Source organism: Onychomys torridus, chromosome 3 (genome assembly GCF_903995425.1).
Source record: "Onychomys torridus chromosome 3, mOncTor1.1, whole genome shotgun sequence".
Classification (NCBI taxonomy): Eukaryota; Metazoa; Chordata; class Mammalia; order Rodentia; family Cricetidae; genus Onychomys; species Onychomys torridus.
In genome coordinates this window covers 134,578,509-134,603,738 of record NC_050445.1, presented here as the reverse complement: position 1 = coordinate 134,603,738, position 25,230 = coordinate 134,578,509, and the positions used below count along the sequence as shown (strand labels likewise).

General features: G+C 37.4%; 1 protein-coding gene across 10 annotated transcripts in view; it reads left to right on the top strand.

Annotated features, from left to right (window-relative positions):
* Erc1 (ELKS/RAB6-interacting/CAST family member 1) overlaps positions 1-25,230 on the top strand; it is a 340,148-nt gene that overhangs the window by 189,652 nt on the left and 125,266 nt on the right. For all 10 annotated transcript variants that reach the window (XM_036180809.1, XM_036180807.1, XM_036180806.1 and 7 more), the window contains one exon: positions 8,104-8,264. In XM_036180809.1, coding sequence (XP_036036702.1) covers positions 8,104-8,264 — 161 coding nt within the window. The remainder of the gene's footprint in view (positions 1-8,103; positions 8,265-25,230) is intronic.

Below are 25,230 nucleotides of genomic sequence, written 5' to 3'. Positions count from 1 at the left end.
CTTTGAAGCTTTTTCATTTGGCAGGGCCAGAATTAGCCGCAGCCTGTGTCACATCAGCTAACAATTCATTGCTCAGGGCAACTCAAGTAGCCTAGCCAAAATCAAGGTCTTCTGTATGCCAGGAGGCCATGGTAAGAGTGTGGGTGTACTGTGCACTCACTATTCCTATAGAGGACTAGATAATTGTAACCACTAATTCAATCTACCTGTGATGCCAAGTAGGAAATGTTGTGTGAATTTGTGTAAAGAAAAGATTCTTAAACAGATTATAGTCACAAATCTTAGAATAAATGCTTGATAAATTATGTTCATATACTTTATCAAAAAATGCAGACAAAAGTAATAGATAAGCTCTGAACTAGGAGAAGAGATTTGTATATATGTAGCTCCATGAAATTAAAAACATAACAAAACCATGCAGTTAGGGATAAATTAGACTTGGAATTCCAAAAAAGAAACTACATAGGTGGTCCTTAAATAACTAAAATATCTTTATCCTCATAGATTAGTATTAAGATAATTGTACATGGGCCCTGGATATGCTCAAGTGGTAAAGGCACTTGTTTCCAAGTCTGATGGCCCAAGTTTGCTCCTCGACTCATGGTGTAAGGAGAGAACTGGCTTCCCAGACTGTCCTCCAAAGTCCACACATGTCCTGTGGCATATGCTCCCCTCAAAAATAAGTTATTTTTTAAAGAAGATAATGGAGGAAGTTCCTAAAAGATAATTGAGAAACTATATTGCAATAATGAGCTAAATGTTTCTGCTTATGATATGATAGGTATTGCATGATATTCTTGTGATGGCATGCTGTCAAAAAACAAACAAAAAGTCAAACCCCAATCTATGAAAATCTTCAGGTTTTACCATTTATAGGAAACGTGAAGTTGGGAGGAACACATTATGTGACAGTGTCAGAAAACTACCAAGTAAATCAAGAAAGCAGTGCAGATTGTGCAGGACATGGGATGTCTTTGTGGCATGGGAAAATTACAACTGTAGAGGACTAAGGCTTTTGTCTAGGTACTAGTCTAAAGAATTTTCCTTCTTCTGTGACTCGCCTTAGTAGTACTCATGGTAAAACAAACTAGGAAAACAATAAATCACTTGACCATCAAAGTTAGCATTTATCTTTGGACTCTTGTTTCCTTCCCTGGATTGACTTGTTCATTGTTCTATCAGTTCCAACCCTGAATCCTCTTAGTGCACTTTGAAGTCAAGAACTGTGAATCATCCGGCACTTTTTGTCTTTTTCAAGATAGATTTTGTCTATTCAGACTCTTTTATTTTTGTATGAATTTGAGGATCAGCTTACCAGTTTCTGCCAAAAAATAAAAACGTGATGTTTCCATAAATATTTTATAGAAGTTATAAGTCAATTTACAGTTTTGTCATCTGAACAGTATTAGGTCTTTTGTTTCATGAAGTTGAATGTCTCCACATTTAAACCATCAATTTCTTTCAAGTTATTTATAGCTTTTACAATACATTTTATGTTTCTCTTGTGCAATGTGTATCTGTACATTTCACTCTTTAATTTTCAGCACTCTATACGGACATATAGTTGGTTGTGTGTTAATCTTGAGTCCAGTAGCGTCACTGTATTCATTGGTTATAACTGATTCTTTTCATGAATTTTCATTTCTATAACTGTCTTCTTTAACTAGAGATATTTTCGTGTTCTCCTTTCCCATGCGGTTAACTATTTAAATGTGTGTTTGTGTGTGTTTTTCGGGTTGGGGGATGTATGGCTGCATGTGTGGAGGTCTATGGAGTCTTTTCTCTCCTTCTACTTAAGTATAGGATCCAACCTAGGTCATCAGGCTTGTATGTATGCACCCTTGTTTGCTGAGCCATCACCTTGTCTTCATGTGGGTAACTTTCAATTTTTTAATTAATTTCCTTTTTGAGAATTTCATACATAAGTACTGTATTTACACCATTTCCTCCCCCCCCCACTTCCAGCTCTTCCCATAAATTTATAACCTCTTATTCATTATTACTCTTTTATACATGCAGTCATACATATAAATTTATAAATAAAACCTGATGAGTTGTTTTAGTGTTGCTCCTATGTACATATTTTTAGGACTTACTGCTTGGGATTTGATACCTATCAAAAGACCCATCCTTGGAGAAGGCTGACTCTCTCTCAGCAGCCATTTATTGCCTGTACTTTACTCTGCTCTTTCTGTCAGTCACCTCCATTCCAGTGTGGAGTCAAATGATGAAAGCAAGCATTCAGGTCCTAGAGGGAACACATTCAGTCTTTGTCAGTTGAAGAAGTTCTAGTCTTGGATTTTAAGTTGTTTTTACCCTGAAACTGTTAGAAATTTTCATACTTTTCAAAAATCTATTGAGATGATTATGTATTTTGTACTGCATTTTGTTACCATGGTATATTACATTGTTTGATAGTTATATGTTAAGCCAACCTTGCATTCTTTAGAAAAAGTCCAGTTTTGAGCAGTCTCAGTCTTCTTGTTTGGTTTCCAATTAAGTTTTCTTTTCTCTGTAGTTTAGTCTCCTCTGTCCCTCTCCTGTTCCCTCCTAAGCTTCTCTCAGTTTTAGGTGTTAGATGTTATTTTTCAGCAATTCTTATTTTCCTTGCTTTCTAGCACCAAAGATCATTGGTACATTTCTCACCCCAAACCTGGAATCAGGTATTGTTGTGTCCCGCCACCCCACTCCTACCCCCGTGCCCCACAGAGCCTATCACTTTAGTAGTAAACTACAGTTGACACGCCTCTTGGCTGTCATCGCTTTTAGTGCATGTGATGTAATGCATAGCTATTTTGTTCTTGATCCTAGGATATAAACTCACAATTTCCCTTTTGGAAAAAAAAAAGAGAGAGCATGATGGATGAAACAAAGCCAGAAGATTCCAATTATCAAATTTATAAACTGATAAAAGTAGGCAGTGATATACTTTGAAATACATACATGTAGTTTAAAAAGCAATGTAGATGGGCTGGAAGATGACTTAGCAGGTAAAAGAGATTGTTGGCAGGCCTGACAAACTAAGTTTAGTCCCTGAAACCTATAAGGTAGAAGGAGAGAACCAAGTCCCACAAGTTGACTTCTGCGGGGTGTGTGTGTGTGTGTGTGTGTACATGTACACACACCAGAAGATTAGGAGTTTAGATGTGTGTGTATATGTGTGTGCACGCGCACACACAGGAAGATGAGGAATTTAAGCCCAACCTTAGTCATATAGTGATTTTTTTCAGGCCGACATCAAACTGTCTCAAAAAAGGGGGCAGGCAGGAAAGAAATAATACAAATAAAGAATGCTCATTTTTGTTTTTTTAAGAACTTGTGGGGATACAGTGAAATAACTGCACTTAAACTGTTCAGTGATAGATATGTTAGTTTTCTACATGTGTGGTATACATTCTAAACTTGTCTCTAAGGATGTCTGAACTGCAAACCATACTGGATACATATAGTAAAGTTTAATTTATTTGTTCGACACAGTGAGAACATAACGGTAATAAAATCGTTAGAACTACATACTGTATTAGAAGTTATGTAGATACGGCCTTTCTTGCTATACTTTTTCTTGAAAGAGAACACTTTACATCTTTTCTTTGTCAGCATCACTTTGCACTTTAGAGCCATTATTAAGTAAAAATAAACATTACTTGGGCACAAGCACTGTAAGAGCGAGTCAGTGGTTTGCTCCTGGAAGCTGCTGCTGAGTGACCGGAAGGCAGACAGCAGACACAAATAATTAGTAATTCGCAGCCAGGTGGAGAGAGGAGGGCTGTGAGATTTCATCACACTACTTAGACTAGTGCATGATTAAAAAGTTATCAATTTTTTATTTCTGGAATTTTCTAGTAGATAATTTCAGACTACAGGTAACTGATACTACAAAAAGCAGAACCATGGAGAAGGGATAGATGTCTTGCTGTTATTTTGGAAAATACACATAGGGTCTGGTCTTTGTATCAAATAAAACCTTTCACATTTCTCATTTCTGAAATTTGAAGGTAAATTGTACTCAGTGAAGGACTATTTTCCCTACCTTATGTAGTTATTCTTTACTTAATGTCTTATCTTGTCTAAAAGTAGATGGGAATATTTTTAAACCATGTCCTTAATTTTTGTGCTGTTAATGGCATTAAGTAATTTAGATACACATAATCATAAAGTTAATTTTGACCATTGCAGTGTATGCAGAAATCAGTGTATGTGTTTGATAAATCTAAATGTGTATAATCAAGAGCTTGTAAAAATAGAATAATCTTATGACTTTGTTGTAGACAGACTTATGCAGGGCACAAAACACTCCAAACATATAAGAAATAAGAACATATTTATTGTTGGTTAATGGTTTCCAGCACTTGGGAGGCAGAGGCCAGCCTGGTTTATAGAGTGAGTTGGACATCCAAGGCTACAGCAGAGAAACCCTCTCTGGAAAAAAACAAAACAAAACAAAACAAACAAAAAGCTCTGTTTAGTAAGATCGCCTCAATTTAAATACCCCTATCAAAAGCATCATAGAATATGTCTTTGTGTTTTCACAAAGTAAAATACGCAGTTAGGAAAATTATGGTACTATAATCATACCATCAGTATTGATGGATCTTAGAAAGAGCCAGATAGTTATATGCTATATGATTCTATTTGCAAAGTTAAGCAGGCAGAATAGTCAAGTTTGGAAAAACAGAATGCTAGGCTACTTTTTATCTGGAAAGGGATACAGAGGAATTTTCTGAGGTCCTGACAGTGTTCTGTTTATTAAACTACATGCTAACAAGATGCATTGACTTTGAATAGATTTTTCAAGTTCTATATTTATTGTGTATCTTCCTGTATTTTGCACTTCTGTAAAAGATGTACCAAAAATTGTTAGCTGCAAAAGGATATATGTAGCTTCCATTTGTGTAGGGAAAGGAGGATTTAACTGTTTATACATGCTTTTTCTTGTATGTATGTAAACTCTTTCTAGGGCATATAAGTAACTGATATGGAATGGTGCAATATAGGATGCCAGGGAGGCTTTGGAAATCTGTTTAGGCAAGGCAACAAATGCTAATAAAACAAATACATCTTGCTCTTCCTGTGTTAGAATACCTGTACATGGTGCACATTCGTTCACCATTGATTTCGTGGTTAGCTTAAGAGTCTCCACATAACGTGTTTACTCGCTTTTAGAAAGATTTACATTACCTAAATGAATAGAATGGAGGTAAATCTTATTAGTGGTTCCCAGAAAGCGGAGGGTAATATATATTCATGTACAATTTGCAGATGTGAATATATGCCCAAGGAGGTCTACCCATTAGGGCAAGGATCATTTTGAGCTCTTGGGAAGATATAAAAGTAATGCAGATATCCAAATGCAAACGTGCTTTTCTTGTTGTTGAGCAGCAAATGTGGTAAGGTGCCAGGCACTCACCTGAGGGAACCTGTGAACAACTCTGGTGCGCTTATCATATGCCTGTCCCCAAACAGCTCTCAGTTTTAGCACAAAAAAATTGGTTTGTGTAGGAATGAGTAAATGACAGAATCCCTGCCTCTATCTATCCTCTTCTACTTTTGAAAAGATTACTCATCAGCATAATGAGAGATAGTAATATAATATAAACTTTGATGCTCTGCTTACCTGTGATATCACTGTTTGGTGATAGCATGCTTTCCTCAGTAAAGTTTTTATTGAAGTAATTAAAATTTGAATAACGAGAATGAGTGAAAATGGCTTATGAGATACAGACCTTCCTCTTTGTGTTTCTTCCTTTCTCTGTATTTTAGCATTCTGTATTTTTGTTGCCTTGCACATGTCTTTTGTTTGTTTCAGATCTATTTCTATCAAGGCTTCTTCTTGCCCAGATCTTTTTAAAGCATTGTGCCTCTTTTATCTGATGATATATTTTTGGATTTACAGAATAAGAACTCTCTCTTATTTGTTTGTTTGCATGTTTGTGTTTTAAGACAGGGTTTCTCTGTGTAGTTTTAGTGCTGATTCTGGGACTCACTTTGTCGACCTGGCTGGCTGTGAACTCACAGAGATCTGCCTGGCTCTGCCTCCTGAGCACTGGGATTAAAGGTGTGTGCCACCACTGCCTGGCTTTAAAAAAAACAAAAAAAACAAAAAAACAAATAAACAAAAAAAACCAACTCTTTAATGGTGTAAACAATAGAACTTAATTTAGATGTATAAAAACTACTCTCTGTGTACTGCCTCTGATACTCAAGTTTGTCCTTTATTTTATAAGATCTTTCTGTAAGTAATTGTTATTATTTTGTGCTTTATTTTTTACTTTATTTGTGGTGGGGTAGTGTATGTGTGATACAGGGAGTGCACACATGCTACCTGTGGAGGTCAGAAGACAGACAACTTTGACCTTTATATGGATTCAGGGGATTGAACTCAGGCCACCTGGGCATCATTAGGGTTATACAACAAGTACTTTACTAGCCAAGCCACCTTGCTGGGCCTATTCTCTTTCCATTCCTCCCCACTCTTAAATATTTCTTATTACATTAGAGTATTGTAACTGAAAGTTTTCCTGTGTGACACATGGTCCGCAGCCATTCAGACCCAAGTAAACACACAGAGGCTATATTAATTAAAACTCTCTTATATTTAAACTAACCCATTTCTGTTAAACTGTATGTCACCACATTTTCTGTGGCTTTATCTGTGTGCCATGCTGCTCCTTAATCGGCAGGCTAGTGTCTGCTGACTCAGCCTCCCACTTCTCAGAACTCTCCTTTCTGTTTATCCCGCCTATACTTCCTGCCTGGCTACTGGCCAATCAGCATTTTATTTATCAACCAATCAGAGCAACACATTCACAGCACACAGAACATCCTACAGCACCTCCTCTTTTCTGTCTAATCAAAAAGGAAGGGTTTAACTTTAACATAGTAAAATTACATATAACAAAACAGTAATCAAGCAAGAATTACAGTTATATTTTCTAGTCATTTGTATTTGGCAATATTCTATCTATCTATCATATCTATATGAGTCTAAAGTTTTATATCTAATTTATCTTTTATCATAACCAAGGAAAATTATAACTGTGTAGTCTTCAACTACATCAAAGACCTCAGAGGGATATAATATTACCTAAGTAAACAGGAGAATCATTGTAAGCAAACTTCCAAAACTCTGGGAATGCCTAGACAGTCATCCAAAGTTCCTCTGTAATGTTGGGGCATCCATCTTCAGCCCATAGGTCTAGAATCTCTCACTTGCTTCTCTCTGTGTCCTGTTGAATGTCTGGCAGTTTCCTCTGTGAAGCAGGAGCCTAAAGGACCATTTTGCCTTGCAAAGTTCAGTGGTCACCTTTCTATGGGTCCTGTATGTCCAGTCGACACAACATTTTGGCAAGCAGTCCAGGCAAGAACAGTTTCTTGCCCAAATGGCTATTTTGCCAAGAAGAAAATAAAATTAAAACCTTCCTTTTTGGGGAAAAATAAAAAGAAAGAAAAGAAAGAAAAGGGGAAGTGCTGTGGATATCACTCTGTATGTTGTGAATGTGTTGCTCTGATTGGTTGATAAATAAAATTCTGATTGGCCAGTAGCCAGGCAGGAAGTATAGGTGGGATAAACAGAGAAGGAGAATTCTGGGAAGGGGAAGGCTGAGTCAGCTGACACCAGCCTGCCATCCAGGGAGTAGCATGTAATGGCACACAGGTAAAGCCATGGAACACATGGCAACATATAGATTAACAGAAGTAGGCTGAGTTTAAATGTAAGAGCTAGTCAGTGGTAGGCCTGAGCTAATGGCCGAGCAGTTTTAATTAATATAAGCTTCTGAGTGATTATTTTATAAGCATCTGCAGGGTCTGTAGAGCTGGGCAGGACCAGCGAAAACTTCAGCTACAAAGTATGGGATGGATTTATGTTATTATTGTTGTTGTTTGTTGGGGCCCAAACTGACAGTCTTGGATAACCTTTCTACCCAAGAGATAAATCTCCACCCACATTTATTCTTGATATATACATAATCAGAAACAGTTTAGAAATTTCAAAAGGATCATGTGTGTCTTCCATTTATCAGCCCAGGCGTTGCTCATGGTCCAGCCACATTCTCTGTTTTTGACCATGGTATTCTGCTTTTCTTCTTTCTATATGTGTCATAGGTGGAAGAGCTGTTGATGGCCATGGAGAAGGTGAAGCAGGAACTGGAGTCCATGAAAGCTAAGCTGTCCTCCACACAGCAGTCCCTGGCAGAGAAGGAGACACATCTCACCAATCTCCGGGCAGAGAGAAGGAAGCACTTAGAGGAAGTTCTGGAGATGAAGTAAGTCCACACCATTATGCTTTGGCCTCCACTTGGTTGAAATGCCTACATACACAGTGTATTCTTTTTAATAAGGAATTCACTCTGAGCATTTCCAAATGTATATAAAAGTAGAATAATAAATATGATTTCTATAAACTCAAGAGGTTTCTCCTGTTCAAATCTAATCTTTATCAGTCTTGATGGTATCCATAGCTTTTCTTCTCCTGTGGAAACAAAAGCAAAACCCCTTTCCCAATGTAACACATCTCCTGGTTTCCATTCTGTGGTCAAAACATCTTTAAAGTGTACAGGCTGGTTTAATTGATTTTTTTTTCCATTGTCCAATGTCTCTCTCCAGCTGTTGTTCTTTTCTCATTAGCATTAAAAAATTTAAAGTTAATGAAACATTGTGCAAGCTATCTCTAGGGGTCTTTTTGTTTATTAAGCATATCTCTTATAGTATGATTAGACGTTTGTATCACTGCTTATCTTGTATAATTGTGTGGTATACCTGTAATATGCCTTAAATTGTAATATGCAAAAGCTATTTCATTTTACTAGAGACATATGCAGGAACATTGTCAGTCTTAATTTGTACAGGTATCCCATGATCCTATAACTTCTAATAAATGTGTAATTGCAGAATCAGCCTTTTCAGAACTCAAAGCAGATGCCCATTGAAATCATGAATAAGTATCTGTAGTGTGGTGCACATTAATTTTCTAAACTCTGCAAAACAAAACACATCCATTTGCCAAATTGCATTTCTTTGATTACCCTCTGGGTTATTTCCTGCAGGTGGTCTAGTTTGGTTATACAAAGAACAAGTAGGACAGTTCTTTATAATTTCCTTGGCTCATTGCCAAGTAATAGAAAAATCTTTCTTCAAACCTTTACTAAAATGGCGTTTCTTATGAAATTCTGAGGCTTCTAGCAAATTTCCTACCAGTAGCTGATCAATTTCATCATTACCTTATGCTCAAGGGTCTGTTGGCCTGTATGGGATTGGATGTGGGATATATATATAATGGATGATTTCTCTTCCTGATTTTTTTCTTGTAATTGAATTAATAACAAAGTTAATTCCGAATCATCTGGAATAAGTTTTAACATGCGAAAACAATTCTTTCTGCATATCGAGAGTCAATAACTATATTAAGAGGTTCTGGAAAATCTCATAATACTCTAAGAATAGCATATAATTCTGATTTTTTTTAACTGAATCATAAGGGCTTTGAGTCAGTTTACTTATTTTTCCTGACTTATAACCTGCCTTTCCTGATTTATTTGCATCAGTATAGAATGTAAGGTCTCCAGAAATTGCTGTTCCATGTTCAGTCTAAGGAAGAATCCAATTAGTTCTCTTTATAAATTGAAGTCTCTGGCTTTTGGGCTATTTGTTTTGGGCTAATCTCTCTTAAAATTTCCATATATTACTTTTCCTAACAAAGTAGCATCATAAGCATTAGATCCAGTATCAACCTATTTCTAATCCATTCATCTGTTGGTGCTGATCTTGCCTTTAAAGACCTAATCACTCTTTTGCATTCTGAATTAGCATTTTCAAAAGCCAAAGATTCAATTAATTTTTGTCTGACTTCTGGATCTGATTATCATTCTATTTATAGCTGAAGTAAATCTTTGTAGGAAATTAATGATGGCTTCTTTTGGGTCTTGTATAATTTTAGTAAATGACTGAGTCCTCTTTCCTGATTTTTCAACCCTGTCCTGAGCATTCAAAGTTGCTGTATGGCATAGCACCAAGGTGTGATCATCAAATCTAAACTGTCTTTGCAAATCAGCGTAATGGCCTTCTCCGAGGAGCTAGTCTTGGGAAATTTCTGTACTCTAGCTTTATCCTGTTGTTCTATTACCATTGTAAATGAGGGGCATCTTCCAATATTGCTGTGGCTAAATCTTCCCAGTCTTTTGGGACAGTTCTGTTCAAGGTACCCATGAATTTAACATCTGCTTCACATAGATGAATGCATACCATATAACATGACTGTTTCTTTAAATCTCTTCAAATCTAAAACTTCCAAAGGATTCCAGTGAGCTTCTGCATAGTCTTGGGGTTGTCTATCATCTGGTGGTCATTATTTTATGCTAACTGGATAAACTAATGGTATTCTAATAAGTATGGGATGCTCCTCTTCAATTTCTTAATACAATGGTGTATGCTAAGTTCTGCTCTAAATTCCTGTCTGTGTCTGAATATTTTTCTTATTTTCATAAGTACTTCTTTCTAAGGCAAGTATCTTATCAGGCAAAGTTTAATTATTTTCATTAGCAAGTCTTTTTAAGGCTTGTATTTTATCAGTAGTCAATCTTTCTAAAACTTACATCTCATTAATATTCTTTGTAAGGTTTGTATCTCACCTGCCAAATTTTCGTATTTGGCACCATTGTCAAACCATTTCTTAGGGATAAAATATGAATTACCAAACTGATAATAATTAAACTTGGTATTTTGTCAATCCCAGCTAAGTGATTTATCTCTTCATTTATATTTTGCATTTGCAAGCCATCCATAGTAGCACTAAACAGGGTCTTAATTCACTGCATTGTAATATTTCCTGCTCTTAACATGGGAAAGATTCCCGCCCACCCCACTTTTTTTTTTTTTTTATTTAAAAAACCTAACAAACAATAAAACAAAAGCCCTAATTTCCCCTTTAAGAATTCCCAGGTGTCTCACCAGGACAGTGTAGCCAGAACTGTGGTGGTGTGGTGGGGGGGCTAGTCAGCTGCAGTGATGATGTTCCATTGTGCCCATAGGGAAGGTACCCTAAGCCATGCTAATTGCTCACATGGGCCTGGGGCCATTTTGGCTGAAACCTGCTAGGCTGGGAAGCAATGTGGGAGGGGACCAAGCTATCTGCCACTGGAGGGTCACATCCAAACAGAAGACACCAGCTCCTGGGACTGTGGGGATGAGGGGGCAGGGTATGGCAGTGCACAGCAGGGCCTGAAGGACAGAGCCAGCTGGCAGTGGGTGGCTGTGGACTGGTGCAGATGTGGCTGCTTCACCACCTTGTTGTGATCTAAGGCCATGTGCTGGGCACCAGGTAAAGCTTTAACCTAAATTGAGCTAGAAATTGAGAAAGAAACCTGATAAATGCAAGGAAGAGTGGAGGGGCAATCACTTAACCTTATTCACGTTTTTTTCCCCACCCCAAAGCCCTGGAAATCCGCCCCCCTTCTCTCTCTTCCTGTCACTCTATTTGACTTCCTCAGTTTTTCCAACAACTCCATGAATAATCCTCGCTTAGCCCATCACTAGCTCCCTCCTTGATTCAAGGTGGCTTTATTGGCACAGCTGTGGGATGACAGTGCAAACAATTCTCCTGCAACAGTCTTCTGTCTTCACACTTCAATAAGGAGCTTGTCTAGTGCTCTCCTATTAAACATCTGATTGTTATATGCCTAACCTCCATCCAGAGCATCTGTAGAGTGAATGGTGGGTCTTAACAGGTCTCTGCAAGGGCCTGTAGATCAGCCCATGTGGTTCTCCCAGTAGTACAAAGCACTAGTTGTTAGTATTCTTTTCATCTACAGCATAATGTGAAACTCTTCAGTATTTTATAAAATGTAGATTTCTAGCCAGGGGCAGGGGTAGGATGTGCATATTGGTTCATGCTTTTAATCCTAGAACTTGGAAGACCGTAGCAGACAGATCTCTTAAGTTCTGAGCTCGAGACCAGCCTGGTCTACAAATCGAGTTCCAGGATAGCTAGGGCTATACAAAGAAACCCTGCCCCCCCCCCCCAAATAAGGAATTTCTAAAGTTTAGCAAAGAAATACAATGATTTGGAAATCCTCTATTAAAAACTGTACTTATCCAGGTTGAATTGTACACAAAAGAGTATAGATGACATGCTAAGGGTTCTGATGACAGTAACCTTTCAGTCCCTTTCATGGGGTATTTTTAGAGTGGCTTTCAAGCTGTTGTCTGTCTTGTCCAACAGTAATTGTTTCCCAACAGAAAGTCCAAGAATCTGATAGTTGTTCAGTTCATAAGGCTTTATATGTCAGCTGGCTTCGGTATACACTGGAACACCAAGGAATTAGGTTCTACTACCAGCAAAATAATACCTCAGTAGCAGGGTAGATGAGCCAGTGAGAGGGAGAGAGATGTCGAGGAGCCCAAAAGCAAAAAGTTGCTTCTTTAATGCCCTTTATGTAGGCGGCCCCAGAAGATGAGGCCCAGATTTAGGGTGGTTCTCTTTTTCCTTAAATGGTCCAGATTAAGGGTTGGGTGGGGTGGGATGTCAGAGTAGGGTGTTTTACAACCTCAAAAGATCTAGACTTAAGGCAGGTCTTCCCACCTGAAATGATTCAATCAAGAACAATCCTTCACAGGTATGCCCAGCATCCCTGGGTTTTAGTTGATTCCAGCTGTAGTCAGGTTGACAGCTGTCACTTAGAGTCAGAGCCTTTCCTTTTTCTGTCTGGACTCCTATTCTCTACATGTTGGGTCAGTACAAACCATCCTGGCTGTATGCAGTATATCTTTTCTGAGAATTTGCTAAGAATGTTCTTTGTTGCTATTAATATATGTGAGGCTTATGATACGTGTGTGTTTCTTTGCACTTAATGACTAGTAGGCACATATCCCAGCAGTAACAGAGCCTGAATCTGAGCTCTGGCTTTGGCACTCATTAACTCTGTGACTTCAGTAAGTTATTTAGCCTCTTTACGCAGCAACTGTTCTCATTTTTAAAATGATGATCTTTCATAGGAAATGATCAATGGATTGTTTACATAGAATTGAGAACAGCTTCTTGTACAGTAAGCAGTTAATAGTAAACTTTTAAAAAATTTTTCTTGATCATAATTCATAGGAAAAACAAAATTCTTTTAATCTATTAAATTATTAATAATTGAGCAAACAAAAAAAGTCTTTCCCAGTGTGACTAGCGAGCATGAAGTGTCAAAGAAATAGAGGGGACTGCCATGAGAAAAGGGCCTAGCCACACTTTTGTGTAATTCTATTTACTCAGCATGAAAAATCATCTTTCTCAAGAAGACAGCAGTGACCCATTTATACATAAAATTCTTCAGTAAAGCACTGGAATTGTCCAGTTTTATGGAACAATCCTGGCCTCGTCAAACCAAGAAAAATGACCTAATATTCTTTTCCATCTCTAGCATTTATGATTATAACTTTGGAGCATCTGTTACAGATAAGTGGCAGCCATGAATTGGGGAGATGTAAAACTGCAGTTGGTGGCCTGCCAGTTCTTCATTAGGAACATTTGAGCTGGTTAAGCAAACGTAAGGAGAAGGAACAGTTTTTATTTGCAAATCCCACAGTGGTCTTCTTTTCCTTCTTATGCTGTGGTTTGTTAACTACTATTTTTCGTTACCTTTTTATGTTAGCCTCTTTTCCCCAAGGAAGAAAAAAGAATGAAAGGAGGTTGACAAAATAATAAAGTACTAAGGGTAACGACTGTAGTAATTTTAATTCTAAGTTAAGTCATGGAGATTCTAAAAAGCTGATGTTGTCTCTACTCTGAATTCATTTAGCATCCCCCTCTCTCTTAGTAGTCAAACAAAGCTCAGAAAGCCCTTTCATTTTTTTAAAAAAAAGATTTATGTTTATTTTCTTGTTATTTGAGTATATGTCACATGTGGGTAGGTCTGCAGAGCCAGAGCTTCAGAATTTTTAGAGGTGTTTGTGAGCTGCCTCATGTGGGTGCTGAAACCCAAACTCAGATCCTCTGGAAGAGCAGCAAATACATTTAACTGTTAAACCATCTCTCCAGCCTGTAGTTGGTTTGATTTTTTAAAAACTCTTTTGGGGTCTACCACTCAGCTCTCAAATAAATACATGGAAACTTATTTTTACTTATGAATGCCTGGCCTTAGCTTGGCTTGTTTCTAGCCACCTTTTCTTAACTTAAATTATTCTGTCTACCATTTGCCTCTGGGCTTTTACCTTTCTCTATTCTATGTCTCTGTCTTTCCTTCTTACTTTGTGGCTGGCTGTGTGGCTGGCCCATGTTGTCCTCCTCTGCTTCTCCTTTTTTTTCTCCTCACTCTTCTCTTCCCTAGATTTCTCCTCCTATTTATTCTGTCTGCCTGGCAGCCCCACCCATCCCTCTCCTGCCTAGCTATTGGCTGTTCAGCTCTTTATTAGACCAATTAGGTGTTTTAGGCAGGCAGAGTAACACAGCTTTACAGAGTTAAACAAATGCAACATAAAAGAATGCAACACATCTTTGCATCATTAAACAAATATTCCACAACATAAATAAATGTAACACATATTAAACTAATATTCCACAATGCCACCCCCTTTTCATTCTTGATAGATATGTTTATCAAGCTATTATTTTAATCCTTCTGAGAATCGATTTGCACATGGAAAGGATAAAAGAACTGAGTAGTTATTTGGGAATCTAGAACTGTGCAATAGATGGCATCCTCCATCAGCCAGCTGGTTGGTTAATCTAGAGATGTGCAGTAGGTAGTATCCTCCATCGGTCAGCTGAATAATTTAGAGCTATGCAGTAAATAGTGTCCTCCATCTGTCAGCTGGTGGATCTAGAGCTGTGCAGCACATAGCATCCTCCATCAGTCAGCTGGTGGATCTAGAGCTGTGCAGCACATAGCATCCTCCATCAGTCAGCTGGTGGATCTAGAGCTGTGCAGTAGGTAGCGCAGTCAGCTGGTTGCTCTATGCTGGCCACTGCTTCTTTCTCCTTGTTGATTCAACTTTTGGGTCTATATTTAATAGCCCTTTATTTTTTCTCAACCTTCTACAACCTCACCTAGGAAAGTTTTTTAGTTTACCATTTAGATTCATAACATAAAAATTTAAAGGTAATTGTAGTCATTCAGAAAATAGTATGATCTAGTTGTAATTAAATAAGTCACTACCCATACGAGCTTATTAAACAATTAGGATTTTATAGATACTGTCAACACAACTGAAAAGTATACAACTGTAGGGTCACTGCAGATGTATTTAGAACATGCTTGGGCTTTTTCCCCCCCACCTTAGTGTTATTTATATAGGCAGCACTTAAAGTGCACTGTGCTGTGGGTTCATTTTCCACAGAAAGTTAAATACCAAGCACCTGCACCATCTTACAGCAAACAAGCAGGCAATATTAAACTATCAGACTGTGACTTTCAAATCATAGGTAAAAGTGCTCTGACACCTTGAATTCAGCCCTGGAACTTACTTGGTTAAAGTTGTCATCTGACCTACTGACATGTGCACTTGGCCATACATGCACAAAGACAAGTTTTTAAAAGAACATGTGTGTTTGCTAAAACTGGAACAATACAGTTTTAGTATGACCCTTGCACAAGGATAAAATACAGACTCTTGAAACATTCCATTAAAAGTAAAAGTATGGTCGGGTGGTGGTGGTGCACACCTTTGATCTCAGCACTCAGGAGGCAGAGGCAGCCGGATCTCTGTGAGTTCGAGGCCAGCCTGGGCTACCAAGTGAGTTCCAGGAAAGGCACAGAGCTACACAGGGAAACCCTATCCCTAAAGCAAACAAACAAACAAACAAACAAACGAATGAATGAATAAATGATTAAATAGATAGATAAATAAATAGTATGAATAAATTCCACTAATAGATATGTCAATGAAAAGTAGGGGGAAAATTACCCAGACAACAAGCCATTAAGTTAACAAGGTAAAAAAGGAAGATATAAACAAAATATTCAGAACTATTTGAAGAAAATAAATAGAAGGAAAGGCCATAGCTTTCACCAATAACCCTGAATGTAAATAATTTTAATTCTTTACTAAAAACACAGACTTGCTTAGCTAATAGCATGATCCAACAAAATGCTGCCTGTAAGAAATTCACTTCTCCTTTGAAGACATAAACAGAATTGAAGAATGAAAGTAAGCAGAATCCAAGAACAAGCATGGGTAGACATGTATGTTGGTTAAAAACTACTGCATATTAATAGTCTTTGTTAGGATTTCCATTGTTGTGAAGAGACACCATGACCATGGCAACTCTTAAAAGGTAAACATTTGATTGGGGTGACTTGCTTACAGTTTCAGAGGTTCAGTCCATTATCATTATGGCAGGAAGCATGGCAGAGTACAGGCAGACATGATGCTGGCTACATTTTGATCAGAAGCCAACAGAAAGTGGACTAGGACACTGGGAGGTATCTTGAGCATTGGAAACTTCAAAGCTTGCCCCCCACAGTGACATACTTCCTCCAGTAAGGACATACCCACTTGAACAAAGCCATACCTCCTAATAATGCCACTTTGAGATTATGGGGGCCAATTACATTCAGACTACCACATTGATCAAGGGGACATTTGATTATAAGTTTATGCCCCCAACTGTTGAAGTACCCAATTTTATAAGAAACATAGTCTTACACATAAAAGAGATTTAACCTTCACTGTAACAGTGGGTCATTTTAATACCAAGAGAAACCCTTTGCAGAACTAGAAAAAAAAAAAAAATCCTAAGATTCATATGGTAGCACCCAAAACCATAAATACTTAAAGAAACCTAAGCAAGAAGCAATACTGCAGGCATAATACTCTAACAATTCTCACATAATGGGTATACTATTGGCATAAAAGAAGATGTGAAGCAGTGGAACATTAAATGCATTCAAATCAGAGTATCTTCAGGACCCAATTGTTAATAGAGGTCTTAAAAACATATATTGGAATTTGGGCATAGTGGTGAATGCCTTTAATCCCAGCATTTAGGAATCAGAAGCAGAGGTGTATCTCTGAGTTCAAGGCCAGCAAAGGCTACACTGTGAGATGCTGTCTCAAAACACACAGTTTTCTTTAAAGGTATGGTACATGGTAGACTCACCATGCTCCAGTAGAAGGCTACATATCCAAGAATATAAGGGCAGTACCAACTGTACTTCTTTTTTTAAAAAAAAAAAAAAAAAGGACAGAAAGTTGGGCTTCTAGGGAAGGGGCAATGGATATTGTAAGCAGAGTTTTCTGTCCCACTATCCAGTTTCCAAATAACCACCCAGAGATTTGTTATTAATTACAAGTGCTCAGCAGATAGCTGAGGCTTGTTTACCTCACGAACACACTTCTGTTCTTGCTTGTTCTGCATCTCGTGGCATCTCCTCTGACTCTGCCCTTCCCCCCCCCCCTGAACATTTTCTCTGTCCTGCAAATCCTCCCTAGCCATATACCAATCAGCTTTTTATTAACAGTAATTATAACACACCTCACAGTGTAAGAAGGATTATTTCACAGCATTTCCCCCTTTGTGTCTAATTAAAAAGGAAGGTTTCAACTTTAACATAGTAAAATTATATACAACAAAAACAGTTATCAAGTAAGAATTATAGTTACAATATCCAGTCCATTTGTATTCAGCAAAATTAGATAAAATATTCTATCACTTATCTTTGTGAGTTTAAACTTTTATATATAATTTACCTTTTATCATAACTAAAGAAAACTTTAAGTTTAATTATTAGGTCTTTAACTCTCATCAAAGACCCCAAAAGGGTGTAATGTTACCTAACAACAGGGACATCTGGCTACTTAGACAAGTAACCAAAATTCTTCTGTAACGTTGGGGTATCCAATTTTGGCCTACAGGCCTCATATATCTGACTGACATTTTTGAGAAGCAGGGAATTTTGAAGGAGTGTCCTACCTTGTCTTGGTAGTCACTTTCTTTTGCATCATGCTGGTCCAGTTTGGACAGTAACTGTCAGCAATTAAGGCAAGGGTGGTTTCTTTGCCCAAATGACTAGCTTTTGCCATAAAGAAAGTAAACTCCATATGGAATTTCTTCTATGCCCATCATCTTTTTTTGAAGTAAATTGGTGCTGCTAGGAGCAGACATGTCTCATTGTCAGGAAAAGCCTTAAGTTATTAAACATATTAAATGTCATATTCTATAAGTCTTTGAAGTGTATCTAAATAAATCTGTTTAATATTGAAAACATGCCTAATATGACTGTAATTTTGATTATAAATGACTATTAATCTCTATTTTTTAATTATACATTATATTTTTAAATGAGCTCCATAAACACAATACCCCAACAAGAGTAGAAACATACATGCAATATGATAAAATTAACTTTAAATTTGTATCAATAAACCAAAATGTAACACTGTAAAATATTTTGAGATTAATAGTTGTTTTTTGGATTAAAGTAAATTCAATAATCTACTCCTTTTCCCTACCATTCCATATCATATCTCTTTTTTCCTTTAGAAAGAGATCTTTGAATTTAACTTTTGTTTAACTTTTTTTTTTGCTATGACCAATAACAACTTGTAACCAGCACCCCCAAAACAATGACAAACATTCATAATCCATTGAATAACCAAACCTACCTATATTTTACCTCTTGGGAATGTGGGCATCATTCTCTAAACTACTTCCTGTTATTTGTAGGTACTGATATCTTTGGGGGAACCTTGAGAAAATCAGGATAATCCTTAAGTCTTGACTGGAATAGTTTGTGAGGTTGGACCATCTCAACCAGCAGCCTTAAAGCTGTTTTAGATGCAGAATTTTGAGGAGACTGTAACAGGCATTTTGGGCCATCCATTTTCATTGGTGTTTGGTCTCCTTGTCCTGAAAATACATAAATTTTTTAAGTTAACATATATTTTTGTATTAATGCAAGTATAGACTGTGTTATACAGAAATTAGCCAAAAATGTTTCTTTGTTTTATGTTTGAGCAGGGAAAATATATGTTACATGTTTTGTAGTTTTTCTAGGTTTATTTCTTTGTCTATAGGTTGGATTTTCAGGGTGTCTTCCCCAATCAAACCTAATCTATATCACCCTGGAATGAATCCACAGCCTCTCATTTCCTGTGGAAATAAAAGCATAACTAGTTTCCATTTTGAAGTCAAGACATTTTAAAAGTATGTAGGTTGATTTAATCCAGCAGTTTCCATAATCCAGTGTGTCTCAGCAGCTGCCGTTCCTTCATTAACAGTCATAAAATCTAAAGATAACACAGTAACATACAGGATCCAGACTCTCATTTCTATTTTTACATGGCTTATTATTATTTATTACTTTATTTCTTTTTTAAGGGCTTTACTTCATTATTTTTACACTAGTTTTTAATCTATGACTGGTTGATCCTCTTTCTCTTTTCTCTCCCAAGCCTATGTATATTTTTAAACACACTGTAACACATTTAGAAATTTTTTTCCCACCTGGATCTGCCTTTACTGAGCTTCTATATTGTTTTTTATTGCATGAGATAAATCTTAAATTGTTATGTCAGCCACTGGCACTGCTCAGCTTAGTGAATGGCACTAGTGCTTGGTAGTTGTCAGCTGGCTGCATCCCGCTGGTTGCTGCCAGGAGATGAGTCTCTGTACCATTGGCCGCCATGAGATTGTGAGACTAAGAAGCCATACCTGGCTTTGTTTTTTTGTGTTTGGAACCTTTTTAAAGCATCTTATGTCTTATGTAGATGTAGGTGCCCAATGTTTAGGCACCATTTGTAGGTGGAGTTTTCTCTCTTACCAGCCAGTTCCCAAATAATAACCACATAGAGACTTACTAATTATAAGTGCTCAGCTGATAGCTCTGGGTTGTTTTAGTTAGCTCTTAAAAATTAAATTAACACATTTCTATTAATCCATGTGCTATCCCGAGGCTTGTTTACTTTGTGTATGTACTTCCCATCCTGCTTACTCTGCGCCTCATGGTGTCTCCTCAGACTCCACCCTTCTTCTCCCCAGCATTCTTTCTGCCCTCAAAACCCCCCTAGCCATGAGCCAATCAGCTTTCTATTGATAATAATTGCAATACATCTTCACAGTGTACAGAAGAATTATTCCACAGCAAGAGGTGGTGAATATGATCAAAACACATTGTACGAAATCCTCAAAGAACTAGTTTTAAAACAAGGGAAAAGTATACATTGGGTAAAGGACATTTTCTTCAATAACAACGTTGGGGAAACTGGATATCCATATGTAGGAGGTTGAAACTAGACCCTTATCTGATTCTTTTCAAAAGGTTGTGACTATTTAAGACCTAAAAATTATTTGAAAATTCTAAAGCAAAACACTTCAGGATACTCACATGTGCAAAGATTTCCTTCGTAAGAATTGACTACTGGAATTACATCCAAAGATTCTGCAAAAGTAGATGGAGTAAAGAAGCCACATGCAAAATCTCACAGAGGATTCAGATATGTAGGGAGAATCCCATTTGTACGATTACGCTAATGATAGTAGATAAAATATAGCAGGTGTGAAAACAAAGGGAAAAGGCAGCTGTATGTCCATATACTTGCAGTACACCAAGAAACATACAAAGCATTAGAAAATAGGCAGTATGTTACCATGGCATATAATATAATACAATAAATTTAATAGTTTTATTCAGTGTTCAGGTATGAAAATTTCAAAGTTCATTTATTATTTATTTATTTATTTACTTACTTACTTATTAAAAAAAAGAATATCTGATGAAATGGGAGTAGCCCAAGGTGAATCAGTCAAACCTTCAGACACCTTTTATCTTCCTAATTTATATTTTGCATCATATTCCTACTGAAAAAAAAAAAATACCACAGTGGGCTTCTGTGGATTCTGACAAGCCAACTAGGAAATGCACACTTCTGCAGCAGCCTAGAGCAGTTTTGAAAAGAAAGAGTAAATTTATGTTACTTTTATGAACATATGGGAGTTTTTCTGGCTAGAAATACTATTATCTTTGAGAGCCTGGTGGTTAGTAGTTAGCAGTAACAATAAACACTCTTGACCTTTAAATGTAGCCTCAGTTTTAGCAATGTATAGGTCTTCAGAGAACCAGCAAGAATTACCTTGCTTCTCCAGGTCTCTTCCCAGCGTGTGCTGTCCCTTGCTTGCTTAGTATTGTCCTTTTTTTTTTTTTTTTTAAAAAAAGATTTATTTATTTATTACGTATACAGCATGTATGACCAGAAGAGGGCACCAGTTCTCATTACAGATGGTTGTGAGCCACCATGTGGTTGCTGGGAATTGAACTCAGGACCTCTGGAAGAGAAGTCAGTGCTCTTAACCTCTGAGCCATTTCTCCAGCCCTTAGTATTGTCCTTATTGTGCCCCATGTCTTTACTACACATCTACCCTGCTCCTCTTTATATAATTGCCATTTGTGGCTCATATTTCAAATGTGTAAACCTCAAGATTTCAGATTGCTTTTATTTAATGCTGACACCTGGAATTCAGGTTTAAACCTGTAAGTTAATGAGAAAAAGATAGCATTGGTTCAGATATGAGTATTTATTTTAGTAAAAGACAGATACTAGAAACCCTCTGTCCTTCCTCCCTTTCCTCCCCCATTTCACTTCTCAGCCTCTCCTCCCCCTTTTCCTTCTCATTTTTTTCTGGGTTTCAGTGTGTAGCCCTGGCTGGCCTGGAACTCACAAATATCTGAATATTAGCTGGGAACGTGTGCACCACCACACCCAGCAAGAAAACACTCATATCATGGCTTCCTCTACTACAGCATGAACTATACTTAAGTCCCACTTAATTTACATTTATTTTCTCTTTTCATTTTTGAGAGTAATCAGTACAGGTCTGATTACTGAACTGAGTAAAAGTACTACTCAGACAGTTTTGTAGAACACAGTGGTTTGGAACATGTTTTCTAACAAGTTAGGAAATTAAATTTCCTACCTTTCTTGAGAATCTTAATCTAATTATTTTACAAGTATATTTGAGAACCTCCAGAAGTTACATGTTGTAGTCAGTCCTCCAGAATTTTGTTCCTAGATACATTTCTGACTTTTTTTTTTTTTTTTACTTTTTATCTCTACTCGTCAAAATAGCCTATTCCAAGTTATCTTATTTTTTCCCCTTTTTGTTTTTTTGTTGGTGGTGTTGTTGGTTTAAACTGTTATATTTAGGAATATTTCCCATAATTTTGCCTTTTAAAGCCCTCTCACCTTTATTTTCAAGACTCTCATCAAATCTAATTGACTACTTTAAAAAAATTATTATTTTTTTGTGAATGAGTGTTTTGCCAACATGTTATGTATGTCACATTCATGCAGTGCCCTCAGGGGCCAGAAGAGGGCATCATATTCCCCTGGAACTAGAATAAGATATTTGGTGAGTTCTGGGAAACAAACCCTGGTCTACCGCAAAAGCAGCAGGTTCTCTTAACTGCTGAAATGTCTCTCCACCTGCAGCCCATTGTTTTTGGACTTGCTGCATGCTCCAAAATTCTGTTGAGGATTGTGGGTAAAATATTCATTGAGATACTAGTTTCCCTTCTTTTGAAAAACACACACACTTGCAGGTACCTAGTGTCTTGTGAAGAGTGATCATATTATACAGCAAATCACCAAATTTTGTAGCTGAATATAAACTAACAGCTATGGTGAGTGAAGAATAGCTTTCAGTAAATCATTTTGGAAGAAATAATAATATTTTGATAAAATTTCCTATATATGTTTGTTTGTGTTGGGCTTGTATTTTAATAAACTTATTTGTATGTTTCAGTTGATATTCAAATTAAAAAATACACTGGAGATATTTGGTATAGGAAAAGTTGCTTAGTTTAGTTTTCCTTATGGAAAGCCAGTCATACTACTATCCTAAAGTATAAGGTTCCCTGTGGGTCCAAGCCAATTAGGCATCTCAGTCCAGCTTTCCATTCACCTGTTTGGGATTGTGATAGTCCATCGCTGCTATGTTTATGGTCCTAAGTTCCAGCGTATTAGCAGAGTGAACCGCTTGCTCTTCAGTGTCTCTTGCCAGAGCCATCTGGATCCTTTATACTTTTTTATGATACTGAATAGTTCTTTGAAGAAGTCCTCAGGAGATTTTAATAGTTAAGTGCATTGATTTTACAGACTAATTTAGGAAAAATGTGGGCTTTTATAGCATCCAGTCTTAGCATCAACTGCCTCTGTTTAGTATACTCTCCTTTCTGACTATATTTGGTACTTTCCTGTTGCTCACAGTGAAGGTTCTGTTAGGGAAGCCTTGGAGGCAGGAGCGTGAACAGCTGGTCACACTACATCCACCGTCAGGAAGCAGGAAGGGATGAGTGCTGGTGCTTCACTCCCTTTCTCCTCTGTATTCAGCCCAGGGTCCCAGCCCATGCAGTGGTGCTGCCCATGTTTGGGGTGAGCCTTCCTACCAGTGAGCTCAATCTAGAATTTCACAGATCTGTATCACCCAGCTGATACTAGTTCCTGTCACATTGGTAGTATTAACCACCTCAGTGACTTTAATTAACACCTTTTGTATTTTGCTCAGCAATATTCTTAAGTATCTGCTAGGTTTATTCCTAAATAACCTCATTTATGACAGTTTTTTGTTTTAAATTTTCTAAATGTTACTACAGTATGTAGAAAGTCTGTGTTTAGAAACTTGATGTGAGAAAATGAGAATGTAGCGCAATTGGTAGAGTGTTTGTTCAGTACGCATAAAGCCCTGGGATTGATCTCAGTAACACATTTTTTTAAAAAGTTTGTGTTAATACATTCCTATGACCCCTCAAACAGACACACACACACACACACACACACACACACACACACACACACACTCACCGCTATGATGCCCCAATACACAAGAGGTGAAGGCAGGTAGATCAGAAGGACAAAGCCACCTAGTGAGTTTGAGATTGTCCTAGGCTAGAGACAGATATCTCAAAACAAAACGAAGCCACTGGTAAAAATGCCTAATGTCGTTTTGTATGTCACATGCAGGTTATTAATTTTGTCTGTAAAAGTAACACAAATTACTAAAAAAGGTAACTCCAAGCTTTTGATAGAACCCTGCAATCAAATTATGTTCTCACTTGCCACACAGAGCAGTGCTCTCATTGTTTTTTTTGTTGTTGTTGGTTTTCCTGCCATGCTGTTCCTGGCAACCTCTGAACGAGCAGTCCTCATTCCTTGTCCTCGCAGGCATCGGGCTTACCAGTTCTTTCCACCACTCCAGCCCTAATGCAGTTACGAAGATTACTAGTTACCATATATTTTTTTAAAGATTTATTTATTTATTATGTATACAGTGTTCTTTCTGCACATATCCCTGCCCACCAGAAGAGGGAGCCAGATCTCATTAGAGATAGTTGTGAGCCACCATGTGGTTGCTGGGAATTGAACTCAGGATCTTTGGAAGGGCAAGCAGTGCTCTTAACCTCTGAGCCATCTCTCCAGCCCCTACCATTTATTTTTATGGTTATGTTTCTTCTTCTGACTTGTTTGCTTTTATTACATTTACTGTGTCTGTGTGGATGTATGTTTGTGTATATACTCACATGTGTATATGTGCCATAGTATGTTTGTGGAGGTCAGTTCGGTTTCAGAGATTGAACTCAGGTCATCAGGCTTGGCAGCAAGTGCCCTGGCTCTCCCTATGAGCCATCTACCACCCCAATGCTTAAATTGTGGCTTACTTACTGTTTTTAGTCCTGTACCTTGTGACTATTATCTTTTTCTCATTATTCTGTGTTATCAGAGATTTTCCAACTTTATTTCTTTCCAAGGAGGCAGATGGCAAGTTTGTTGGCTATATATATTTTTCCTCCATTGATTTATATATTATGATTTCTTTTCTTACTGTCTCTTTATTTTCTTTATTCACCATGCTTGTTTTTTCCAAGCTATATTGAATAACTTCAAATATAATAGACAACTACATACTATATTTACTCGTGTGTGTGTGTGTGTGTGTGTGTGTGTGTGTGTGTGTGTACACACATGTACGGAAGCATGGTGGGAGGGTATGTGTGTGTACAACGGCATGCAGATCAGAAAACAGGTATCACTTATCAGAGATTGTCCACTTTGTTTTTAGAGACAGAGTCTCTCATTTGCCTGAGACTTACCAAATGTTCAGCTGTCCCAGGGATCCTCCTTTGTCTGCTTTCCCAGAACCACCTTGCCGTGTGTGCAGGTGTGCCTGTGTGTGTGTGTGTGTGTGTGTGTGTGTATTAGGCATAAAAGGAAGTTAGAAATAATAGCTCAAGGAAAATAAAATATTATATTAACAAGGTGGTT